This window comes from Oculina patagonica, chromosome 1 (genome assembly GCF_052425735.1).
Source record: "Oculina patagonica isolate OP01 chromosome 1, crgOcupat, whole genome shotgun sequence".
Classification (NCBI taxonomy): domain Eukaryota; kingdom Metazoa; phylum Cnidaria; class Anthozoa; order Scleractinia; family Oculinidae; genus Oculina; species Oculina patagonica.
This window is the reverse complement of record NC_135758.1, coordinates 33379061-33406068: the sequence shown is the minus strand read 5'-3', so window position 1 is coordinate 33406068 and position 27008 is coordinate 33379061. Positions and strand designations below refer to the sequence as shown.

The 27008-nt window shown below is 39.0% G+C and overlaps 1 protein-coding gene across 1 annotated transcript in view; it reads right to left on the bottom strand.

Annotated features, from left to right (window-relative positions):
- The window catches only part of LOC144665394 (E3 ubiquitin-protein ligase rnf213-alpha-like), a 160039-nt gene that overhangs the window by 118662 nt on the left and 14369 nt on the right, over window positions 1–27008 (bottom strand). Inside the window, exons 6-10 of the mRNA XM_078526651.1 lie at window positions 21988–22277; window positions 21477–21736; window positions 16781–16996; window positions 10234–10423; window positions 7505–7572 (exon numbers count right to left, since the gene is read on the bottom strand). Coding sequence (XP_078382777.1) covers window positions 7505–7572; window positions 10234–10423; window positions 16781–16996; window positions 21477–21736; window positions 21988–22277 — 1024 coding nt within the window. The remainder of the gene's footprint in view (window positions 1–7504; window positions 7573–10233; window positions 10424–16780; window positions 16997–21476; window positions 21737–21987; window positions 22278–27008) is intronic.

Here is a 27008-nt window from a genome sequence, read left to right as displayed (position 1 = left end):
GCTAAGAGGTTATTTTTGAAAAATAACTCAATGATCAATTTCTAGGATGCAGCTTTGCTTGGAGTTAAACAATAGAATTGTGGGAGTGGTGGTGGTGGCGAATTTAGACAATAGAATTGTGGTGGTGGCGGTGGAGGTGAAGTCAAAACAATAGAATTGAGGTGGCGGCGGAATAAAACAAATTATTAAATTTTCAACCTCGAATATTGGATTTCTAGCTTTCTGATTGGTTCACTGAATCCCGGTTATCAGCTCGTATTCCTATGTTTGACCTTATATGGGAAATGAGTGCGGCAAGTGCCGCTCAGCGTAAATTTTTTCTGCGGGGAGCGACAGTTCCATCAGAAAAATGGTTGCAAACAACAAATTTGGCGAGCTTTATGAACAAGAAATAATCAGCGGTGCCTACAAAAAACACAGAAATGCCATAGTAAAATTAACTACGAAAAACAAAAGGATTGATGTGAAAAGTTTAATTAATAATACTTGTAAACGCACAACAAGAGCGAGTGAATAAAGTAGAAAAGCTGCAAATAATTTACGAAAGAACGGCAATCTGATACAGTTTCATTCATTGTACGTACGTCATAAAATAAGGCTCAGCACTTCGGTAAAGTTTGTTACCTTTTAATCTTGGTCTTGTCCTTTTGTACTTCAATAAACCCTTTTCCACTTTGATGACAATTTCGCTTCAAATAATATAGCAGTCTTGATGACAGCCGTGGAGCCGTAAATTACAAGTACAATGTAAACACTTGCTTCGTTCTACTTGCACAAGACGTGTAGTTTCCAGAAAAGCTTTTGCTTCGGATCATCCCGTAAATCTTGACTGTTGTCACAATGTCCAGGATATATAGACGACTTTAGAGGAGATTATTGGATGAAAATCATAGGAAGAAAACTCTCTCGCTCGCTTTCCTCGTGTGTTTCGTCAAGAAGTGAACACCACGCCACAAATTTTCCCGCCTCCGCGGCCTACTATCACTTCGTTTACATCAAACTGAAATGTCCAGTCGATTTAAACTTAAAGAAGAATTTAATAAAACAATTATTCTTTTCGCCCTTGTTGGATACGAGTTGTTATAGCCAATTCGGCGCTTCGCGCCTCGTTAACTATTTACCACCTCGTATCCAATTATTCATAGAATAATTGTTAAATAATTGTGGTGGCGGTGGTGGCGGAGTTAAACAAATTGTGAAACATAACACATAACACATTTTGTCAGTTCGTGTTAATCTTTCATTTAATTGACATGAGTTGGTCCTGTCCTATTTTTGTAAAGGATTTTTCTAGGAAAGATAGCATGCAAAGGCACATGAGCAGTAAACATAGTACTTCCGGTTTCGCTCCCTTTAAAGCTGTATCTATTCTTTAGAAAGGTGTCAGCAGTTTCACCTGGTGCACCCGTTTACTTGCATGGGTGCAGGAATGACATGCTCGGGCAAGACGATCTGGGTTAAATCTTTCCTGCAGTAGGCTCCCTTCATTTTCCTAATTTCCTTGGCATTTTCGACCGTCAAGTAATCTTAGAGCGATGCAGTATATCGATAACTTCAACGGAATCGAATAGTCGCAAGAATAAAAGGGGTGCAAGAGGTTCATTGGAAGAAGAAACCAACGTTGCGAAACGTTCCAATATGGCGGAGCCAACACCTGTGCCAAGCCTTACCGACATCAAGGAGATGCTTGTTGACATAAAAACTACAGTTACAGCGATACTCAAGGAAAATCAACAATTCAAGGAGAAAATAAAGGAGCTAAAAGCCGCCCTCAACGCCAACAAGAGGGAAACAGAGAAACTTAAAACACAGCTAACAAAGGCCGGGAAAGCAAACGGCAGCTTGAACAAACAAGACACAAGCTTTATAAACAGATAGAAGAGACGGACAGGCTTGACGAAATCTATGACAAGTTGGAACAATACTCGCGCAAAAATTCCCTGGAAATTGTCGGAGTCCCAGAAAGTGCTTACACATCCACCGAAGAAGTCGTGATCCGCATAGGAGAAGCTGTCAACATCACCATCAACCCAGAAAATATTGAAATATCTCACAAGCTGCGAAGAAAAAACAGCAGACCCATAATTGTACGATTCTTAAGCCACAAAGTGAAGTCCCGACTTTATAAAGCGAGAACCAAGCTAAAGGGCTTAAAAGTGTCTGACAGAATAATCCTAATTAACATGACATACAATGGCTTGAAATTATCATTTTGCAATACATACGCGCCAAACGACCACACACAACAACTAGGCTTTATTCAGGAACTGAATTGCCTCTTAATTGACAAAGCCGAAATTGCAACCCTAATAGTAGGGAGTGATTGGAATTGTACCTTGGAAAAGAAAGACAAAAAAGGTGGTGTCCCCTGGAGGCCCACAGCGTATAGGAATTTAGTCAAAATTACAATGGATAGTCTTGATCTTGTTGATATTCAACAGCTATTTTGGGAACTGATGAAAATGGAAATAAGAACCGCGACCATTTCCTTTGCTAAAGGAAAGGCACAAACAATTAAGAAAGGCGAGACAGTGATCAAAGAACAACTAGATGATCTAGATAAAAAAATCTGCAATAGCAAAATCTTGAAAATATCGATTCTATCCTTAAACAATATGATGAACTCAAAAAGGAACTCCAACAACACTATGAGAATAAAGGCAAAGCTGTAATTTTCAGGTCTAAATGTCGATGGGTCGAAGAAGGAGAGAAAGCTACAAAATACTTCTTTAATTTAGAGAAAATTAAAATCGGAAAACCATAAATGAAATTAAATTAGAAAACGAGGTAACAACCACAGATGAAAAGCAAATCTTGTCGATGATTAAAATGTATTATAATGACCTGTATAATTCCAAAACAACTGAGACACAGGATAACTTCGAAACATTTACAGAAAACTTGGAGATCCCTAAACTTGAGGACAAGGAAAGGGATGAACTAGACGGCCCCTTGACATATGAAGAATGCAAAAAATCATTGGAAGTGTTTCAAAACGGTAAATCACCAGGAGTAGACGGCTTAACTGTAGAATTCTATAAACACTTTTTTGATTTGATAGGATTAGATGTTTTAGCTAGCCTAAACAGAGCATACGAGTTTGGGAGGTTATCAATATCCCAGCGTCGGGGTATAATTACTCTTCTACCTAAAGAAGATGCAGAATTACTGTTCCTACAAAATTGGCGACCCATTAATTACTCTACTCAACGTAGACTACAAAATTGCATCAAAAGCCGGCATAGCAATGAGAATCGAGCCAATGTTGCCAAAACTTGTGCATCCGGACCAAACCGGCTTCGTAAAAGGAAGGTATATCAGGGAAAATGTAAGGCTAATATTCGATATAATGGAACAAACAAGAGTAAATAACATCCCAGGTATACTCATATCAGTTGATTTCAAAAAAGCCTTCGACTCACTGGAATGGTCATGTATTCAGAGCACTCTCCAAAAATTCAACTTTAGGGATAGCGTAAGAAAATGGATCAAAATCTTCAACACAGATATTGAAAGTGCAGCCTTGAACAACGGCTTCGTTTTGGTTTAAGCCTTCTAGAGGAGTAAGGCAAGGATGTCCCCTCTCACCTTTTTTGTTTATCTTACTGAACTGCAGAAGTTTTATCAAATAAAATAAGTGCTCAAAATAATGCTCAACGTAGAGAAAACAAAAGCCATCTGGCTAGGAAAATGGTCATAAAATAAAACCAAACCGTTAGGGATGAAATGGGTAAATAGTCCAACAAAATTCCTAGGAACTTTTGCTTCCTATGATGAGAAAGGTAACAACCAGATGAACTTCAACCTGAAAGTGCAAAAATTACAAACGAATCTAGATATGTGGAATTCGAGAGGGTTAACGCTATATGGAAAAGTGCTAATAATTAAATCTTTGGGGCTATCTAACCTAATATATTCAATTTCGAACACAAACGTTCTCAAGGAGATAGTTTCAACGGTGAAAGATAAAATGTTTCGTTTCCTTTGGAAAAATAAAAAGGACAAAATAAAGCGGACAAGTCTTTATCAGGACTATAGCAATAGGGGGTTACGAATGGTTGATATAGAACTTGCAATAAGATCATTACGATTAGCATGGATTCAAAGACTTCTTTTTGGAAACAAAGGCAACTGGAAAATAGTTCCGGACCACTTCTTTAAAAAACATGGTAACCTCAACTTCCTACTCCGATGTAACTACGATACCAAATACCTTGGGCATTTTCCAGAATTTTCCAGAGACATACTTATTGCCTTTGACGAAATTAAAACTTTGTACAACTATTATCAAGGAAACGACATTATCCTTTTCAACAATAAGGATATTTTAGTGGATGGAAAGCCTATATTTATTAGGGAATGGTTTAATAAAGGCATCCATACGATCCAAGAGCTCTTGAATGAGGAAGGTCAATACCTAACCTTCCACGATTTTCAGATAAAATATCATTGCAAAACGAATTTTCTCCAGTTTTATCAAATCTTGAGCGCAATTTCTGGCTCTTTGAAAGATAAAGCGCGAACTTTAGGACAAAACCCGATGCTTAACTACAGCGAAAATTCTACATCGTTTCTGCTAAATCAAAACACCCAAATTAATCTGGAAAAGTTTAAAGCAAGAGACTATTACCACCTACTTCTTGCAAAGAAACATCAATCACCCCCTACTGGCCCTAAAAGATGGAGCATCGATCTATCAATGGATACAGAAGACTGGAAATAAATTTTAAGCGCAAACCCAAAGCTATGCAAGGAAAAAAAATTCAAAGAATTTCAGTTCAAATTCATCCATAGGATTGTCGTCACGAAGAAAGAACTCTTCAGATATGGAATCCACGCTGACAGTGATTGTACATATTGCAGTGAACCAGATTCTATAGATCATATTTTCATTAATTGCACATTTACTCGAACCTTCTCTCGTAATGTCATTCATTGGTTTAATGTTCAAAATGGCTCTAGTTTCCAACCGGATACGAAGGAAATGCTTTTTTCATCCTCTAAATATCCAAACAACCCGGTGCTGGAGAGAAAAGTCAATTACACCCTCCTCTTCATGAAATACTATATATGCAAGTAAGCTAAATAACAGTTTACTTTGTCTGACTGATTTTAGCAACAAACTCAATCTTAAATACAAAGTGGAAAATTTGACACATTGACACCTAATCTTTAACTATTAAACTCCTCTTTTATTTTGTAAAGTAGTATCGTTTTCCCCTTTTCATTTCTATTTTTTTTGTTTTTCGATCCTATAGACTTAATGTAAGTAGTGGTAGTTTCTTCTCCTGCTCAGCCTCAATAAATTATAATTTCATTTTAGTAATGTAAGTAACTGTCCCGTAAGTAGTGCAAGTAATCGATTAGTAAGTAGTCTTTCTTTTTTCTGTAAGTAATGTATGTAACTGTACCGTGAGTAGAGGTAATGTAAGCAATCAATATGTAAAAAAAAATAAATAAAAAAATAGTTAAGCATGTGTCGTGACGACAAGATAGAAATTATGCTGCATAAATTAAAAAGATTTCCGCGCGCATTTTACTTATGACGTCATCCAAAATCAATTTTCATGATTGCTCACTTTGTGTAAATTATTGCTCATTATTATATAAACTGCAGTGGTATAGTGAGTGGTAGCAAATCGAGAAAAATGGTATCACACACGTGTGGATAAAAATGGTATCCACACATGTGTGATATCATTTTTGGCCAATCAGCTCGCAGAGTTTGCCGTGTTTCAATGGTCAATGAACCAAATTTTATCAATATTAAGTCGAAACATCTTCGGATCTTCCTCGGTAATCTACTGAAAACTTCGGAAATTTTCTGAAAAGTTCGGAAAATGTTCGGAATCATTCGAACGACCTTCGGACAACATTTTAAAAATCTTCGGAAATCTTCGAAATCTTCGGAAAATCGTCAAAAACATCGTAATTAGAAGGTTTATATAATAAACAGAATAATACATGGTTGCTTGGATATATGAAATTTATCTTCTCGTGTTCAAAACCGATATCTCACTCTTCGCTGCGCTCACTCGTGAGCTATCGATTTGAACACTCGAAGATAAATTTCATATCTCCGCGCAACCATGTATTATCCTCTATTTATTACTCAGAAAGAAGGCTTCAATCATGCGCCCTACATAATAAAGTGAAACGAGAAATGAAATGATGATTGTATGACGCACTCACTTTCGTTTGGAATATGTTACATCAACCATCTTAAGGAAAAGAGGGCAGCCAAGCGCGGACAGTTCATGTTGTGCTAAGCTCGAGACAATAGGAAATCCCATAACACGAAATTATCGAAAACTGTGACATCGCTTCCACGTTTTCTCAAGTTTGCGTTTATGATAGACGCCCTTAGAATTTTTCAATGAATGTAAAAATTCTTGGGTTTTGTAGTGTACAGATCGATTGCAGCCTCAGTTGAAAATGTGTAACTGAAATCAAGCTGTTTAGGCATGGGAGGTTCAAAGATGGAAGGTGCTTCTACAACAATACTGGGTCAAGCTACTTTAACGACAAAGCGTCGGGTTGTTGAAACAAAATGGTGAAAATTGAATAATACACTTAACTAGTAATACCTGACTCGCAGGGCCTCGCGAAGCTCTGGGTTGGGGAGGGGGGTGTTAAAAATAAGGAGTGATAACCGGTTTGAACCGGTGATTTGTTATTGTTGCCTAGTAACGGGCATGGCCGCGACGCCCTCGTTCCCAGTGTCTACTCCGCTTTGAAGATGGCGGCTCTTTCTGGTTCGTAAAGAGGTATAAAGCGTTGGGAAGCGCAGGCTCTTTTCAAAATCATCGACAAATCATTGGATAGTCGCATTTTGGACATTTATTTGAGGGCATTAAAAAAAAGAAGAACGAATCGCAGGAGGATTCGAACCCTCCGCCCGCGCGCCCCTGATGGCCATGAAAGGTTCATAGCCTGAATAGGCGTTGAGGGAGTATTATGTGGAAATCAGTGTTATTTTAATCCGAAAAGAAAAACGATAAGATGAAAGGCTCAGGATTTGAACCCACAAAAAAAAGAAAAAAAAAAAAGAAAAGAAAACACCCTAGCCGGATTCGAACCCCCGCCCTCAGTCCCGAAGATCTGATTTCAAGTTCGATGCTCACACCATTAGGCCACCAGCGCGCGGTCGTCTGACGTCATTTCCGCCACACACCAAGCTCACAAATATATATATATGACCGTAAACTCCACACGAGATTTCATCCCGCCTGAGCCCTTTGAGGGACAAAATTATACACCCCGCTACGCTCGGCCTTCGGCCTCGCTTCGCGAGGAAATAGTAATGTTCTCACTAACTTACTTATGTTGTCAAGAGTAAAAATTACTCGTATAGTACATTATCTCCTGGGACGGATGTACGTTTTCATCTGACGTCATCAAAATTAAACCATATGTTTATGAGCTATTGAATTGTTAATGAGCTGTGGTAGATGTTAAGGTTCTTCAAAATTTCATGCGCTTATAAGGAAGTTGTGAAACACACCTGTTTGTTTCATTCCCAGTGCTTAACAAGTTGATCATGCCTTCAATACACTGCTCGATACTGCTTTTCTAAACGCCAAAACAAAAACGAAAATGTTAACATAGAACTAACAACAAAGAAAAGAGTAGGACTACATCACTAAGCAAGAAATTTTAGACAATTGCAACTGTAACGTCTACACAACTTAGCGCTACACAACATCCGTTAAGGGCTTAACTGAATGGCTAAATAAACTGTCTATCAGGATATAAACAGCAGGATATAAAACCAGTAAATCATATTCTTGTGCAGCAGCAGCAGCAGCTGTAGCAACAGTAGTAGCAGTAGCAGTAGCAGTAGCAGAAGCAGCAACAGCAACAGCAGCAGCAACAGCAGCAGCAGCAGCAGCAGCCGCAGCAGTAGCAGTAGCAGTAGAGTAGCAGTAGTAGAAGCAGTAGCAGTCGAGTAGCAGTAGTAGTAGCAGTAGCAGTAGCAGTCGAGTAGCAGTAGTAGTAGCAGTAGCAGTAGTAGAAGCAGTAGCAGTAGTAGTAGCAGTAGCAGTAGTAGAAGCAGTAGCAGTAGCAGTAGCAGTAGTAAAAGCAGTAGCAGTAGCAGTCGAGTAGCAGTAGTAGTAGTAGAAGCAGTAGCAGTAGCAGTCGAGTAGCAGTAGCAGTAGCAGTAGCAGTAGCAGTAGTAGAAGCAGTAGCAGTAGCAGTCGAGTAGCAGTAGTAGTAGCAGTAGCAGTAGTAGAAGCAGTAGCAGTAGCAGTCGAGTAGCAGTAGTAGTAGCAGTAGAATAGCAGTAGCAGTAGTAGAAGCAGTAGCAGTAGCAGTAGTAGTAGCAGTAGCAGTAGCAGTAGCAGTAGCAGTCGAGTAGCAGTAGTAGTAGCAGTAGTAGTAGCAGTAGCAGTAGCAGTAGCAGTCGAGTAGCAGTAGCAGTAGCAGTCGAGTAGCAGTAGTAGTAGCAGTAGTAGTAGCAGTAGCAGTCGAGTAGCAGTAGCAGTAGCAGTAGAGTAGCAGTAGCAGTAGTAGAAGCAGTAGCAGTAGCAGTCGAGTAAGAGTAGTAGTAGCAGTAGTAGTAGCAGTAGCAGTAGCAGTAGCAGTCGAGTAGCAGTAGCAGTAGCAGTCGAGTAGCAGTAGTAGTAGCAGTAGTAGTAGTAGAAGCAGTAGCAGTAGCAGTAGCAGTAGTAGTAGCAGTAGCAGTAGCAGTAGCAGTCGAGTAGCAGTAGCAGTAGCAGTAGAGTAGCAGTAGCAGTAGTAGAAGCAGTAGCAGTAGCAGTCGAGTAAGAGTAGTAGTAGCAGTAGTAGTAGCAGTAGCAGTAGCAGTAGCAGTCGAGTAGCAGTAGCAGTAGCAGTCGAGTAGCAGTAGCAGTAGCCGTAGCAGTATTAGTAGCAGTAGTACAAGCAGTAGCAGTAGCAGTCGAGTAGCAGTAGTAGTAGCAGTAGCAGTAGCAGTAGTAGAAGCAGTAGCAGTAGCAGTCGAGTAGCAGTAGTAGTAGCCGTAGTAGTAGCAGTAGCAGTAGCAGTAGCAGTCGAGTAGCAGTAGCAGTAGCAGTAGCAGTAGCAGCAGTAGTAGCAGTAGCAGTAGCAGTAGAGTAGCAGTAGCAGTAGTAGAAGCAGTAGCAGTAGCAGTCGAGTAGCAGTAGCAGTAGTAGAAGCAGTAGCAGTAGCAGTAGCAGTCGAGTAGCAGTAGCAGTAGCAGTAGTAGAAGCAGTAGCAGTAGCAGTCGAGTAGTAGTAGCAGTAGAGTAGCAGTAGCAGTAGCAGTAGCAGTAGTAGAAGCAGTAGCAGTAGCAGTCGAGTAGCAGTAGCAGTAGCAGTAGCAGTAGTAGAAGCAGTAGCAGTAGCAGTCGAGTAGCAGTAGCAGTAGCAGTAGCAGTAGCAGTAGCAGTCGAGGAGCAGTAGTAGTAGCAGTAGTAGTAGCAGTAGCAGTAGCAGTAGCAGTAGCAGTAGCAGTCGAGTAGCAGTAGCAGTCGAGTAGTAGTAGCAGTAGCAGTAGCAGTAGCAGTAGCAGTCGAGTAGCAGTAGCAGTAGCAGTAGCAGTAGTAGTAGCAGTAGCAGTAGCAGTAGAGAAGCAGTAGCAGTAGTACAAGCAGTAGCAGTAGCAGTCGAGTAGCAGTAGTAGTAGCAGTAGTAGTAGCAGTAGCAGTAGTAGAAGCAGTAGCAGTAGCAGTAGCAGTCGAGTAGCAGTAGCAGTCGAGTAGCAGTAGCAGTAGCCGTAGCAGTATTAGTAGTAGTAGTAGAAGCAGTAGCAGTAGCAGTCGAGTAGCAGTAGCAGTAGCAGTAGCAGTAGCAGTAGTAGAAGCAGTAGCAGTAGCAGTCGAGTAGCAGTAGTAGTAGCAGTAGTAGTAGCAGTAGTAGTAGCAGTAGTAGTAGTAGAAGCAGTAGCAGTAGCAGTCGAGTAGCAGTAGCAGTAGTAGAAGCAGTAGCAGTAGCAGTAGCAGTCGAGTAGCAGTAGCAGTAGCAGTAGTAGAAGCAGTAGCAGTAGCAGTCGAGTAGCAGTAGCAGTAGTAGAAGCAGTAGCAGTAGCAGTAGCAGTAGCAGTAGAGTAGCAGTAGCAGTAGCAATAGCAGTAGCAGTAGCAGTCGAGGAGCAGTAGCAGTAGCAGTAGTAATAGTGGTGATAGTAGTGGTGGTAATAATGATAATTTTAAAACCATGATATTCTTTATTAGCGGAGTGAGTTACTGAAAGGTCTGGGGAGAACATAAAACAAAAAAAAACAATAATGCTTAAGTTATCCTTTTAGTAACCTTTTCCTTGTTCAAAATTCCACGAGGAAAGAATTCCACCAAGGCAGCGCACAGATCTGACACGTGAAACATTCTGGTGGAAGCAATCTCGTGTAGTTTCCAAACAGGGACGGCATGAAGAAAGGTTCTTTTCAATAGGCGGTCAACATCAAAGGCTGAAGCCAAACGAGGCCATATATTTGAAAAATCCCTATGAGGAAAAAAGTACCAGAAACGTAACGTCACATTTATTTAAGGGACCGTTTCACGGTTCGACGCATGTGCAAGCTATGAGCAAAATCGCTTCTTATGTTTATAGACCAATCGGAAGCGATATGTCAATAAGCAGATCGTGCACGAAATTTGCCCGTGTTGTCGATTGATTCATTCATTCAATTGATTCCCTTCACAGTTTCAAAGTTCATGCTGGAAATTTCATTAGCCTCTGGCTAATCATCCATCTGTCAGTGTTTTGGTGCGTGCTCAAGCAAGATGGGAGCAAATTGAAAGGTCGTCCAAGTAAAACACGCGGCGAATTCTGCACTGCTTCGTTTACCTTTCTAATGACTGCTTTGAAGTGTCAAAACGAGATAGGATTTCCTTTTTTTTTCCTTTTATTGTAAAGTTTGGACATTATATTCACCTGAGATGATAGATTTCTCTCACACTCATGACATGCAGTCGCTGTGAGGGTAAATCGACTAAAACACACGTTCGATTTTCAAATTACCTTAGACGTGCATATTACAAATATTCAATTTCTATCCGTTGCCTGATTTTGTCAGACCAGTGAGAAGGAGATCTACGGAAGATAATCGAACTTCCAACCGCAGAAAAGAAACGGAGCATCCGAACACTTGTCTGAGATGCAGGAATGCATTCGCGAAAACGTCGCCATGGGCGCGAGATTTCTTAGCTTATGCCGTGACCTAAAATAAGTATTACTCCTTTTGGTTATTTGACGTGGAATTTTTTATATGGTATATGGTATATGGTTTTAGTTTGCAAGTGAATTCTGTGTAGTGATCAAACAATCTGTGTGATCGCTCGTTTTTATCTTATCAAATCCACTGTCTGCACTGTCACATCACACCTATAAATTTTATTTAATCCATACCAAAACACTGTTCATACTAACCCGCACATTTTACGATCACGAATTTTCACGTATGAAGGAATCTTTTTGTAAGCCACACACGACTCCTGGCGCCACACCAGATTGATCTGTTCAGCTTTTGGATATTCGAGGATTCTTGAGTAAGTCCTGTCGCCGGTCGACTACGATGTCGCTTACAGGACTATTAAATGGGTTTTTCGTCGCTTAAACACTTTTATCGTTAAAAAAAAAAAACTCTCGGGTACTTTAGAAATAGCTGACTTCAATTTGTCTAAGCGGAACGACGGACGACAATATTTAACGACAGATTCATTCGGGTTTACAGACAATAGCTACCTCGAATTTAGTGTTGACTGGTATGATTATGGAAGCTATCACGGCGCGCATGCGCAAAACTGTGAAATTTTCGCCTTAATTAGTAAACGGCGGTTTAATAACGTTAAATAACGTGGACGATGTTTACACTTTCGATGAATTTGACTGATTTTTAATTGTTTATTCTTCGTTCGGTCGGTCGGTCGGTTAGTTGGTTCGTTGGTTGGTTAATTCGGGGTTGGGCGGGTGGTCGGGTTGGTAGATTGGTTGGTCGACAAGTTTTAACGTGCAGAATTCTGTTCGCCAATTGGACGTACGTTTAACTGTAGCTAAGACCATACGTAAGATGATATAACCGAGCTTAAAAGGTGGCTGGTATCGGTTTTCAGCACATTAAAGGAGAAGTTCACTCCAGAATGGCCATTTATTATTTTAATAAAAAAGTTTATACAACGATATGTTATTCACCAAAATTACAGCCTCCAACGTGCGCTTAAACCCTATGAAATCTTTCCCAAAACTCGACAACTGAACGTCGCCATCTTGGAGCTGGTAATGTATGCGTGACGTCAAAGAGCTCAGCCTGAATTTTGGCGGGAAAATCTAAACACTCGAAACTCGAAGATTTCGCAGGGTTATAGCGAACGTTGGAGGCTGACATTTTGGTGAATAACATATCTTTGTGTAAACTTTTTATTGGCGTAAAGAAAATAAATGGCCATTCTGGAGGACCCTTGCAATCATTATGTATGTATTTATTTAAAGAGTATGCACGAACTGCGACGACTGAAGCCGACAACAAACGAAATATTCATGAGAATTGTTTTCTTAAAGTTCTTTGTACAAGTAATTACCAGCAATTGTTCTCAACTTTATGCCCCGTGCGCTGGAACAAAGCGAATTATCATAATTAGATTCACAGCTTTAAATTTAGCACACGTCGTTGTACACATTGATTCGGAAGGTCTTCGGAAGCGTGAAAACCTGCAATTTTGTGTCCAAGTTTTCTCCGCCGATATAGAATTTCACGAGTTGATTCGCAAGCAACATAAACTTGGTGTACTCTATTGTGTTCTGACAAGAGCGAATTTTGAAACGTCCTTCTCAAAATGAAGACAGCACGTTTCAAAGTTTAGATTTCATAGTTTTACTCCCTTAGAAGCCATTAACTTCTAGCAGTTTTTAAAATCAAAAATTTCGTTCTTGTCAGAACACAAAAGAGGTTATGATTTATCTCTAGATCATAAAATCATTTAATTTGTTTCGCTGTTCTGGCTGAAAACTTGGACACAAAATCGCATTATCTGCAGTTAAACTTTTAAGAGCTTGAAACATCACAGTAAACGGTTATCTTTCGGTAAAAGGACAATCATGATGTAATTCCATCATCCCCTAATGTCCTTGATAATTTTTAGAGAAATCGATGTTCAAAATGGAGCGAACTAGAGCATTACAAGATAGCACCTCGTCAAGAAACTTGGCTAATAACCGGTTTTGGGGGCGATTTGAATCAGAGCGAAGGTGGTTTATGTTGCGAGTTTTAAACGGTAATCGATCTGTCACAATGTCAATACGACGCGCCTCAAGTTTCAATTGTTATTAACTCAAGTTAAACAAAGCCAAGGGAAATGAAAATGAAGTGGACGCAGGGTCTGTATGCATATGTTTTTCTGTCCCAGTCACTACTCAGGCTATCCGGGCAAAGTTAAGTTACATACTGTACATGTCATGTTGATTGAGGCAAAAGGTATCAAATAAAGTCTGGTTAGAAATCATACACGCTTCAAAGTTCACCTAAATTGTCCTCCATTTATTGTTTAAAGTGCTAAATCGAATTACTTTTCAAAGTCTAAATTTAGGGTCGTTGTTGTTATAGTATCTTCCCTTTTTAAAACTGAATAAAATAGGACAAATATAACGAGAAAAGATCATGCTCAGAAAAACAGAATATGCTTTGAATGCAATAAAAACCTATACCCACAGCCTCACTCAAAGACGAAAAAGACAGTGTTTATAAAGAACAAAGTATTTCCTTTCAGCACGTGTTTGACATTAATAATTAAAGGCGTAGTACAAAATTAATCTTTTTAAAAATACTTTCTTTTACCGTAGGCTACTGATGAAATTTAAATTTTTCATTTCATTAGTTATAGCGTTAAAACCCGCGGGTCACCCCGTCAACCTTCCAATTTGCTGCCTGGATAAGCGAGTTTAGTAACTGGTCACTGGTCAGCGGGTTTTTTCCGAAGTAAACATGGCGGTTGGGTCTTCCCTTCGACATTGAACTTTTTCTCGCGAAGAAACGTTGCTTTTCGCCAGCAGGAAAGCAAAAACACTGCGTTACTATCTTCACCTGATTAGTACACTAGGTCAAGGTACATCTTGGGCGCCAGAGATTGTAACTGCTTGTGTAATCATCGAGCGAAATTCGAACGCTGAGTGTGAAGTTTTATAATATCAAGGTGAGTTAACAAGCTTTATATGTCCTCCCAAAACAATATTTTCTCTTCTTCAATTGGACTGTAATGCATTTAATATGATTTTTCACTTATTTTGATGCTTTTAGATATGTCTGCAAGAGAACAAGATGCAACACTTTATTTTGAAGAGTTCCCCGAAATGGAGTTAAAACATGGAGACTATGGAAATTTAGCAAGTTCACACAGCTGTATTTTTTTCATTACGAGGATACCAGAAGATTTCTTCATGGTGTGACATTCTCTAGTGTATTACCTTTTATGCTGTGTTGGTTTGGCTGAAATAGAACGCCTCACTTTTTCGAAATTGAAGTTTAGAGTTGACCCGTTTTCGCCTGTTTGAACAATCTCTATGATATGGGTGTCGTTAAAGTCTCGCTGCTGGCTTGAATCCAAATCATTCTTTATCAAAATCGCTCTGTTAAGTTAAAAAGTCATAATAAAAGTAACCGTGGTGTTTGTTTTGTACAGAGGTTCTTAGTTTTTATTTAATTGATCTTTAAAGTTGTGTGAAATTTAAGCCTTGACATTGGTCGTCACGAGCGCTCACTCGGGTGAACCAAAAATTCCCTCAAACGCGAAAAAAATAAAAGATTTGATCAAGCGGATTGTGGTTTTAGAATAGGTACATAAAAGTCTTGTAACACACAAAAAATGAGTGAAATATATTTAGCGAGCCCAATCCACCAGACCGCTCTAATGGACATAACCTCTTAAATTTGAAAGGTTCAGCATCGCTGGGAAGCGAGAAATTGTATTTTTAGTTTTTCATACAAATGCTTCTAAAGTTTCCTGCGAATGGCGGGTCGATTTTACAGACAAATGTATGGCAAATTACAATGAATCTTCATTAGCGGCTTTCTTCGTGAGACTTAATTTTTCAAATTTGATCGGTAAACTCTTTCAACTAGTATCTTTAGTTTGTAATTAATACAAATTACAGAATGGCTGCGGTCACATCTACGACGTAACTAAAGTTTAACTATAGTTAGTCTCAAGTTACGTGACGTCATACCTAACTATAGTTAGTGCTCTCTGTAGTCTTTGCGGTCACACCAATGCAGTTATAAACTATAGTCCGTTCTGATTAGGTTGTGAATAATTTGGTATTTAAATTAGTTCATGACAGCCCTTGTTGTTTATTTGTGTCCAGTTGTTCCTCTATTTTTTCTATTTTTGCACGGCATTTCGGCGTTGAAGAAAATAAAATGAAGTAAGGATGCTAGAAACTGAAGAATTCAAGCTTAATTTTTGCTAACATTGATGATATGTAATTTCTTGGCATGTTGTTTTTCTTGTTTTCCTTTCCTTGACGCTTTGTTTTACATATTTATGTTCATCTCGCACGTGCGAAAAGAATTGTCGCATTCTGATCGGCTTTTCGTTTGTAAACTTAAGACTAACCCATGAACCTTGCTTGGGTATAACTATAGTTAGTGTGTATTGTTTTGGATCAGCGAGGCGTAAATTTTCTAACTATAGTTAGGGCGAACAGAGAAGCGGTCACATTACCGAAATATCATAATATTTTTGACAAAAACAAATTTGTCGCGACAAGTCAGAGACATTTTTAAGAAACCAATAGGTGTAATTATTAGTACAATAGCTTTGCACGTGCTTCTGGCATCCCTGTTCATTTCTCTGCACGGCCGTCTTGGGCAAACATCAAATATGTAGTACAACGCGGTAAACAATTCTAAAACAATTCGCATTTAAAGTACGCGTACTCTCATGCAGTAGAATAGTGAGTCGTCTCAAGATAACTTTTTCTTTTCTCATTCTTACTTTTGGTCGAAACTCTTCACTTATAAATATGCTTTGCAGCTGGATTATGATAATGAGAGCCATATCACAGTGCATACTTTCCCAACAATTTTTGAGTGCGTGTTGTTTCTCCGGTGCAATTTGGGCCAAACACAATAGCCAATCAACAACGTATTGTTATCTGGCATTACGAGGGGCATGGAAATGCGACTTGTCATGAATTGTCCTGCCTGCCTTCAGGCAGGACAACGGCCCCTTTGATGATTTGTCCGTTTTGACAAAATTTGTCCTTGTCCAACAAGTCGTTCGCACTTGTTTTTGCAATTGCTTGACAAAATCTATCGCGCGTGCAACGCGGACCAATCGTAAGACAACTGCTGCTTTGTTTTCCTGAAATGTTGGACAAGTTCTAGGTCTCAAAAAACGCAATCGCACTTGTTTGCTGTAACAAGTGACACGTTAATGATGAAAGCTACCAAATGTTACAAAGTGTGTCCGCTAGTGCGATTCGGCCCTATGCTATTAACTTTTAAAAGTTGAAAAATAAATCGGCTTCAGATATGACAATAAAGGTTATGGCGGATCAGCGAGTAGTGAAATCAAGTTGCTTTGTGTTCTTCTCGAGGACCAAACTTGCACACAAAATTAACTTAAGAAGCTTACATAATCATTGTAAAGCAAGATTCATTGTATAAAATCAGTTCTGGTGAGCACCCATTACAGTATTTCTGTCAAGTTTTAGCGAAATCAGCTTCTAAACGCCCAAGATATAAAGCTGTTTAACGTGGTACACCTGCCAAAATTTTGCCTAATGAATTAATTCAGGACAGGTATCCCTTGCAATCTTTACACAAATACTACGGATCTTCACTCTTTTCCTTCATATATTTCTTACTGTTTTCCAGTTCGTTGAAACTCTGTTATATTGAGTTCCTGAGCACCCCACCAGGCCAGGCTTTTAGGCGATCCACCGATACCAGGTCCCTCAAAGGGTTTTGAGTCTCCTCGCAAGAAATGCAACAGTGGTACGGCCAAGAGCCACTCAGGATTGGATGTCCAAGTGTCCTTCATTAACTGGTTACAAAGGCTTTCAATTGCACTTGCAGCGAATCTAATGAAACAAAACTGAACTCAGTTTACAATAAAAACGAATTAGGATTATCAAAACTAAACTTTAAATTCAATCCAATAAACTAAATTACCATAATAATAATTATAAAAACAATATATAATTATAATAAAAACCTTCCCAAAATCCTTTGCAACTGAAAAATCGTCAATGCCAAATAACTTGGTCAGTTTGAAGTCAGCAGGAGTAGTACGTCGTATAGAAATAACTCTTACCATAAACTACTTCTTGTATAAGTCGTAGGTCGATGACGTCATTAGTCACGTGACTTTGCTCAGAAGTTCTTTTTTGCTCACTGTGACGAAAATAGTTTATTACTAAAAAAGCAGTCATTGCAGTTTGAAGCACATTGGTGTGAGGCATTTTGGACTGCCCAGGTACCGAACAAAATATCAAAATTAAGGTAGCTATGCACAATTTTCAAAAAATGGGAGTCTGGGTACAGGTGCGTATCTGGCGTTGCATTAAATGCGAGGTAACAAGAATATACATGTTGGTAGATACTTATATGTGAAGTAGTTTTTAATTAATCTAATTGTTATGACGTCATCGCTCACGTGACCAGAACGGATCACATTTTTAAATTCGCTTGAAAACTTTACTAGAACCTCTCTCTTAGGATTTTTTTGAGCAAAGTTGTAGTTTTGTAAATAGTGTTTTGAAAAATGGCCATTATTACTTTTTCGTAAAAAAGTACGGCAGTAAAAAATACAATTGAAAAGTTTGTTGGCTTCCTACTCAACGACCATTTGCATTTGAAATAAAAGAAAATTTTGCCAAAGGCTTGAGTGTATCCTCTTTATTATAGCGTTATCAGTTTCTTTCCATTGTAATTGCTTTGGGCGAAGTTGAACGTAATTTCTTTCAGACAAAGGAGTGGCGCTTGGGGAGAGTTTTAGCTGTGCGGATTCCCCGCGGTCCGTATTGCGGGCGCATTTTCAAAATGGCGTCGATCGATTGGTGTTTTGATTTTGCAATTTCGAGTTATATAGGATAGTTTTGTCAATGTTCTTTCTTCTTGACGCGATCGCGAGTCCCGAAACAAAGGGTATTCGATATGCTTTATTTGTATACCCGATACTGGAGAAGAATATGGAATGAGAAGAAACGGTGGAAGCTTTTCGCACAAACATTTCTAACAGAGACTAATACAGTGATGACCTGAGGTCACTTCAGGTAAGCGTTTCTCATTGTACTATAATTTCATTTTGAAGACTGGCTTAAGCTTATGTCTTCGGCGTTCATGTGAAGATTTATAAAAGTGCTAAAGATAGAATCGTACTAAAACTTAGCTGGTCTTAGCTCACTGGAATTAAAGCCGAGCTTGGCGATACAAATACAAATATCAAAATTTCACGCTGAACTGATTTTAATGTCACCGCAGTCCACAGTCCGACACAAAAAGTTTGGTGTTTAGATTGCCTGCCACTGCGTAGTCACGCATTTCTTGTCTGCCACTGTGGTCCGCAGTCCCATAGTAAACATATGGGACAGAATGTTTTGTGTTTAGAGAGGCCTACTTATTTATTTCGGTTAGCCTAATATGCACTTTGGTTAGCCTGTTCATGGTAAGCTATCTATATTTATAAGGGCAACACTATATATTGTTAACATGAAGAATTCTGGGTACACTACGGACTGCGATTAGGTTGCTTACGGTTAGCTTTTATATTGTGTTCAGGATATCTACTGTTCTGAAATCCACTACGGGACTGCGGACCGAGGTGGCAGGCGATTATAACATTTACTAGCATTTCTTAGAATCGACTACGGGACTACGGGCCCCGGTGGCAGGCGATTAGCAGACTTTGTATAATTGTCAAAAAAAACACTATGGGACTGTGGACCGCGGTGGCAGGCAATTATAACAATTTAATTCAATTTTGATCAATGGACTTCATGACTGCGGACTGCGTTATGAGTGAAATATAACTTAACAAAAACATTTCACTGCGGACTGTGGACCACGGGAGCAGATGAATAATGACGGGGTATTCTACAATTGCTCCTTAGTTTCAATAAAAATAATGAAATTACAGAGAATTTACAAAATTATTATCGCAGACCATAAATTTACTCTAGCGCAGGCTAAAGTGTCTTCAATAATGTAAAGGTCGGGACAACTTATGCGACTTGACAGGTCGCGGGGACAAGTCGCTCCATGTGTACTGCTTACAACTAAGTCGCTGCAACAAGGTGTTTGTTTGGTGCACAAACAGCGAATTTAGAAGAGTGGGAATGCAAACTAGTTTTCCATATTCAATATGGCGAAAATACATGACGCGCTCTCAAACCAGTTTGAATTCGTGCAACACGTCGCAGGGACAAAATTCTGTTGCAGCGACATAGTTTGTCGCATGTCACACTAGGCGACTGTCGCCGCGACGTGTTGCAGCGACGTGTTGCAGCGACGTGTCGCCTAGTGTTTCCAGACGTTAATGGCAGTTTAATTATAATGTGTGGTTCCAAAAATATCCATACCTACCCCAAGGATGGACCCTTCCGACCCCCTGGAACTTTTAGTTTAGCTTCATACTTTATTTTAAAAATTTGGGCTATTACGTCCTCCCTCCCCTTCGGAATTTCCATTGACCATCCTTGGGCTGAGTATCGAATTTTCTGGAAGCGTACAATGTAAGCATTTACTTATAAAAGTAAGCTGCAGATTTATACAGACTAATCTATTTTTTTAACCTTTTCACATTTTCCTGTTTTCTATGGAATATATAATTATATATTGTTTTTACCGGTTTCACTTGTAATAATAATAATAATAATAATAATAATAATAATAATAATAATAATAATAATAATAATGCACAGGTAGCCAAAGCTTAAGATCAGAACTAACTGTAGTTAACTGCATTGGTGTGACCGCAAAGACGACCGAAAGCACGTAAATATGCAAAATATAAATTAAGCGTGAAGCGAGGGGAAAAGAAAAACGACAAAAAAGAATTACATAAAGCAATATAAAATTAAGCTAACGATAAGAGCCACAGTGCTCTAAGGCTCAACTTATAAGGATTTGTATGGGAATAAAACAATTTTGTTTTATGATTTACAAATTCGAACGGTTTATGAATAGCATTGACTTACACTGTTGCTGTGTCGTGTTCTTTCTTGTTTGCCAGCTCCTCGAGCCAATTTGAAGTGATTTGGATGAGTTATTGCTTTGCGAAATTTTGAACACGTGTACTTTATTAAATATTCCCAAGGCTGGAAACTATTTTCGACAGCATCTCACCCGAAGCGAAATATCTTACGTAAAATTGGTCAAATCGCTACAGAATCTCCACCATCGTAATATTCGGTAATTTTTCTTTCCTATCGTTGTCGCTTTGGCTCCGAGTGCGCTAGTGAAGCGTAGAAAATTCTTCGAAAGTGCGATTTTCGCTTTTCTTGTCATGCGCGGTCCATCAAACCACACACTAACTCCAATATACGCTATGAGACCCGGAGAGGTCGATTTTCTACCAGAAATATAAACCGGCGTTTAAGAAATCACGTGCCGGTGATTTTCTATTTCCTGTAGAAAATCGACCTCTCTGGGTCTCACAGCGTATATTGGAGTTAGTGACAATATATCGCCATGCCCCTCCACCGCTGAAGTCAATTTTGTCGACCTGACGCGCACTTTCGACACTTTTTTTTTTTTTTGTGACCGCAGCCAGTGCTTTCGATCGTCTTTGCGGTCACACCAATGCAGTTAACTACAGTTAGTTATGATCTTAAGCTTTGGCTACCTGTGCATTACTATTATTATTATTATTATTATTATTATTATTATTATTATTATTATTATTATTATTATTATTATTATTATTATTATTATTATTATTATTATTATTATTATTATTATTTCTGTCAGAATCGAAAGGTCACTTCGCTTTTTTTGGATCTCTTTCTTAATTTACTCCCTCCGGCAAGTGCAGTACGTATCGTCCTGTATTGATTTGCGAGAAAAATTATTGTCAAACGCTTGATTATTGTTTTTTATATGTTTTCTTTTTGATCTTTGTATTTCTTGGCACAGAATTGTCTTTTTGATTACCTTATGCTTTTGCAATAATGTAACGTTTTATCGCCATGCAAATAAAGCTCAAGTGTTGTTGTTGTGTCCTTCACAAACATGTTCTTGCATTAACACAGACAAACAACTAAAAAAGTAAGGTTTGCTCCACGGAAGAGCTGACTTCTTCAGGAAATGATCTAAACTGAAGGAAAACGTTAACCTTTAAAAAGCAAACTAGTGGAAACGCACTCTCAAAGGAATTCTTATATTCTTTTATGAACTTGTTGTTGGAAAAACCTGCATTTGTGATTTTATTGTGTATTGTGGAACACTCTGTCATAAGCAAGACCCGGTAGATTCCTTGAAAGCGGTCGAAAAATAAAGGTTTAAATATTTATCGATTTTCTTCATTATTCATTGCTATATAAACATCAGTTGATTACTTACTGTCTGAGCCCAGAGCTAAATTCGTCCAGTACTGCTTCATAAGCAGGACACCTCTTCTCAGTTGGATCCGCTTCAAGCAATAAGCAGCTCAGCAATGTAGTAACGTCCTCTCTTTTTAAGTCTATGGAGTACTTTTCCACCAGAACAATAATAGCTAGCGACGAAACTACTGCAGACACATGGGCACTTGATCCCACCTTACATTCGGCATAGATGGCGAGGTTTTGCTCCATTTTAGGTTTCAAAAGTTCAATTAATGCCTGAAAATTGGTTCAAAATATTTTAGTTTTTAAGGTTGGGAAATAAAGGGCAGTGGTGCTTTAGTAACAGAATACGTTAAATTGTACAACAGGCAAATTTAGTAACACGTACTGACCAAGTAAAACATCAAACACGATCATTTTCGCCGGTTGCAATCCAAATTCCAACGTCTATTAGCAGCAACTAAAGACCAATACCCGTTTTACAATTCGAAATAAAATTACGCATGTTTTCCCCAGTAACAAATTACCTTTCGGATATCAAAATTGGCAGGCTGACTTTGCCGATAGTAACCCTTTTCTTCCACCCAAACTTTGGACAGGCATCTCACAACATTTTCTAGCTGCACCACCGCCTCTGTGGCATTCATTTCTTTAGTTGTCTCGTTTACAAGAAAACCTTTCCATTTCGGTAGAAAACTCAGCAACGCCATTGCGCGATACTCAGCCGTCTTAACCTTGGAGAAATAATCCATGACCCAAGAAAACATACTTTTGTCACCGTACACGTACGACACTCCGTCAAATTGATTCCACGTCGCTGTGAGACAAAAACAAAATAATAAATAACAATACTTCCAACGCACTTAAGGTGGCTCAACTGGATTTTTTAGGGGTAACAATGCTCAAGTTTGAGAATTAACTACGTCGCCATTAACAATGCTATCGAAAAACGATCACCACAGTTGTATTAGATAAAGATGAAATTTTTTTATGATCAGTGTTATATTGACATCGGAGTTACCATAGCGACGAAATGACGTCATTACGTCTTTTACCTTCGCTCGTATTTCTCGGCACCAGGAGATTTTTACGAAAATCGCTCAAAGGAGCATGTACCACACATAGCTGCCTCGATGTTGGCAAAGTTTGAACAAATTCTGTGAGAGCGTTTTCGAAATATTTGGGGATGAAGTTTTCGGGGCTATAAAAACAGTAAAAAACATACTAACAAGAAAATGGGGTAATATCTAAAGAAAACGACGCGCCTGTAAATTGCAATTTCATCTTATGGTAGTTTGATTTCATTTAAAATCGTGTGTAAAACAGTGGTGGGGATTGCTTTGGTCGATTGCGAGAAAAAAGAATTTAATGAGCGTGCGTTCAGGTGCTCTTGTTGCCATTTTTGTTTATAATTTGGTCTATGCCTTTAAAAGTGATAATAAATTAAAAACCGCTCGATGAATTTTTTTAAAATTTGACAAACTTGAGGTTTGTCATCAATGGATAAAGATTGCAAGTTTCAAGCTCATTGAAAACATTTAAGGCAGTAAAATTGGGCCTCCAATGTACTAATTTTTCTCGCAGATTTCGTGTTTACAAGCGAGTGTCCTCATTATTCACGGGTATTGTTTTCAAGTTTCATATCTTCGTGCACGACTTGAGCAAAAAATTCATTTGTATTAAATAGGACGCTCGACTGCTTTCCGAACAATTTTCCGAAACATGCTTTCATTACTTAAAAAATTGTAACAGCATTTGTCGAGCTATTGATGTCAAGGGCCTCTGTCCAGAAAACGAAAGCTCTTATTCTGCAGATATTGTCATTGCTATTCTCACCCCAAGGCAGATTAGCATGCTTCGGAAAATGTTTCGGAAAGCAATCGAGCGTCCTGTTTAATGCAAATGATTTTTTTTACTGGAATGGTGCACGAAGATATGAAACTTGAAAACAATACCCGTGAATAATGAGGACACTCGCTTGTAAACATGAAATCTGCGAGAAAAAATCAGTACATTGGAGGCCCAATTTTACTGCCTTAAATGTTTTCAATGAGCTTGAAACTTGCAAGCTTTATCAATAGATGACATACCTCGAGTTTGTCAAATTTTAAAAAAAATTCATCGAGTAGTTTTTAATTTATTATCACTTTTGTAGGCATAGACCAAATAATAAACGAAAATGGCAACAAGAGCACCGGAACGCACGCTCATCAAATTCTTTTTTCTCGCAATCGACCATAGCAATCCCCACCACTGTTTTACACACGATTTTAAACGAAATCAAACTACCATAAGATGAAATTGCAATTCACAGGCGCGTCGTTTTCTTTAGATATTACCCTATTTTCTGGTAAGTATGTTTTTGACTGTTTTTATAGCCCCGAAAACTTCATCCCCAAATATTTCGAAAACGCTCTCATAGAATTTGTTCAAACTTTGCCAACATCGAGGCAGCTATGTTTGGTACAAGCTCCTTTGAGCGATTTTCGTAAAAATCTCCTGGTGCCGATCAATACGAGCGAAAGTAAAAGACGTAATGACGTCATTTCGTCGCTATGGCAACTCCGATGTCAATATAAAACTGATCATAAAAAAATTTCATCTTTATCTAATACAACTGTGGTGATCGTTTTTCGATAGCGTTGTTAATGGCGACGTAGTTAATTCTCAAACTTGAGCGGTGTTACCCCTTTAAAATCCAGTTGAGCCACCTTAAAGGACAACACTGTGAAAGTTATGATGAGGCGCTGATACGCTAGGTAATATTTCTTGCAACTTGTCTCTCAATACTGTTGCGACACGAGTTTCGGAATAAAGCTTTGTGTAACACTCCGGAAATGAGCTCTCTCGCAACGTATTCGTTGCAGCAAGCGTTGCTCGAAGTAGCCAGTTCCAGGCGTTCAATTAGTTGAGGAGCAGCACAAAAATGGGATTACCACAATGAACGGCGGGTGAAAAAAGCGAGCGCTTCGGGGCGAGTGAGCAAAAGAACGCCTATTGTTTGATCACTATTGGCAGTTTTTGTCAACGCTCGCTTATTCATGTTGATGAGATATGCGATGTAAGGCAGGGGTAAAAGATCTGTCGTCGAGTCACGTGGAAAAAGATATCCCGCAAGACGATTCCTTCCGTGAAGAACCACAGGATACCCAAGCTCACGTTACGACCGCTCTGTCAAAATGGCGGCGGGATATGAACAGTTCTAAAGCATTTAAACCAGTATTATACCGATATTTTAAATTTTAGTCTACTCTTACCTAAATTATTAGATCGCTAGGGTGAATACTTGTTGCGCTCGATACACAGACTGTTCATAATCATCATTTATTAGAAACTCTAAGATTGAAATATTACAGCAATAATTATATGTGTCAATCACAACAACGCGTACCGTGCCGCAACCGGAAGTTATCAATTTTGTTTTTCCAGACCCACCAAGAATGATTACAATGCAATCAGGGTTAATTTATCGCGTGAATGACATATGACATAAACAGTCAAAGCTCTCTCGATGTTCTTACAGTGGAACCTCGATTTAACGAACCTCTATATAGCAAAGCCCTCGATAAAACGAACGATATTCTTCGCCCCAGTAATAAAAAAATATGTGGAAAAGAACCGCGATATAATGAAACCTCGTCATAGCGAACACATTTTGCCAGTCCCTTGGCCCTTCGTTATATCGAGGTTCCACTGTATTAAACATGTCTTTTGAAATTTTAAACATATATAGTGTACTATTATACAGATATTTATTTTGATATTTCTTGTGAGGGAGGAGGGGGGAATTCATTTTTCGGCTGATTGCTTGGGGGATTATGAAAATTTGTATGGACCTTGGGGGGGGGGGTATAAAAAAACGTCCAAGTTTGGTGACCATAATTTCATTTAAAATTTCCACGCCTTCGTCGTTTCGTGCTTATGCGAGTATTTTATACACATTATGCAAATGAGCTTACTTACTCGCATAAGCACGAAATTTTCGAAGTCGCTGTGGCAAAGGAAGATAAAAAGTGCAAGGTATTTTTATATTTCTATGCTTCTTAACATCTGTTTAGTAGGATTCAGTTGGAATTTAGAATGGTCTGGTCTGGACTCGTGAAATAAAGGCCGGCGAAGACACCATACTTTTGCATGTTTACAAAAAGCGATCTAATGGTTGCTGATATTTAAATTTTCACGGACCTGTAAATCAAAATGTATCAAAATTAACATGCGTTTCCAACCTTTGAAGGACCACTTAACTTAGGAATAATAATAATAATTTGGTGTGTTTGGTTGTTTTTGAGCGGCGAGCTCGTCAACTTATGAAATTTCTCGTTCTGGCCAAGCTCAAAATTAGGCCTTTTGCAGCCTTCACTGTTGAGAGCTCTAAAAAATATATTTTAACGTATTTCCAAAAACTAAAGTCGTTGCATTTACTTACAACCTAAGATAGTTCACTGGGCAAAGTTTGAGGAAAAACTTTTTTCCGACCCGTAATGCGATGGACCGCTTTAAGAGAAACTGCCACTTAATAACTGGAAAACTACCGACTTTTTCGAAAAGAGCGTGGTTTTTCTATCTCTTTCTACGAATAATGAACGCAAAAAACAGAAAAGATGACCGATTATCCCGTAGACTGCAAAACAGTCGTATCTTTTGCGAACGCGCTTGGTCTTCGAACGAGAGCAAGAGGTCTGTAGCCAATGTCAAAACTGTGAGTGAGACTGGAGAGAGACGCTAACGACTGTTTTGCAGGCTAATTATCCTGGTGCTGTTGTCAATGACCATAGGGCTTCAACCAACCTCGTTCCCAGGGCTTTTCCCACAGAATTCGAGCCCGTGACCTTCGCGATACCGGTGCGATCTCTACCAACTGTGCTAAGAAGCCACACATTCATGAGGAAGATGGAGCCCACAGAAATGGCATGGCTCCTAATTTGTGGCTTCGTAGATCAGTTGGTTTTGAGCAACGCACCGGTATCGCGGACGTTGCAGGTTCGAATCCAGTTAAAGCCCTTAATTTTATCCGGCTTCGTGATTTGTAGGAAGGAAGGAAAATGCATCGAATGAAAAAAAGATTCAAAATTTTGAACTGTTGATTGCAAAATCAAAAAATAACCTATCTAACCATACTGTGAAATGGGGCCAATTTCTAAGAAATGCTGACTTATGATTTACGTATCTAAGTACTACACTTTAGATACTTCTCATGCGTATTAGGTTGAACACAATTGGGTCTGTCCTGTGTTGTGATGTAGTGTATGCAGTGACCGCGAGTGGGAGGGGGGGGGGGTTAAAGTTGAACGCGGAAGCGCGAGCCAACTATGGGGGGGGGGGGGGGCATGCTCCTCCGGGAAAATTTGGATTTCAATTTCTCTTCGATACCGGAAAAAAACGCTTAATTTTTTTTGTAAAAGTATTGCTTACAACGACAGAACGTTGCGATAACGAGACGTTGCTCCACAAAACGTTCGACTACTCATTATGTTCTGCATGTTGAAGTACCCGCAACTGAGATGTTACCAGAACGAATGAAAACAAAAAAAGACAATTTCACTTGTCC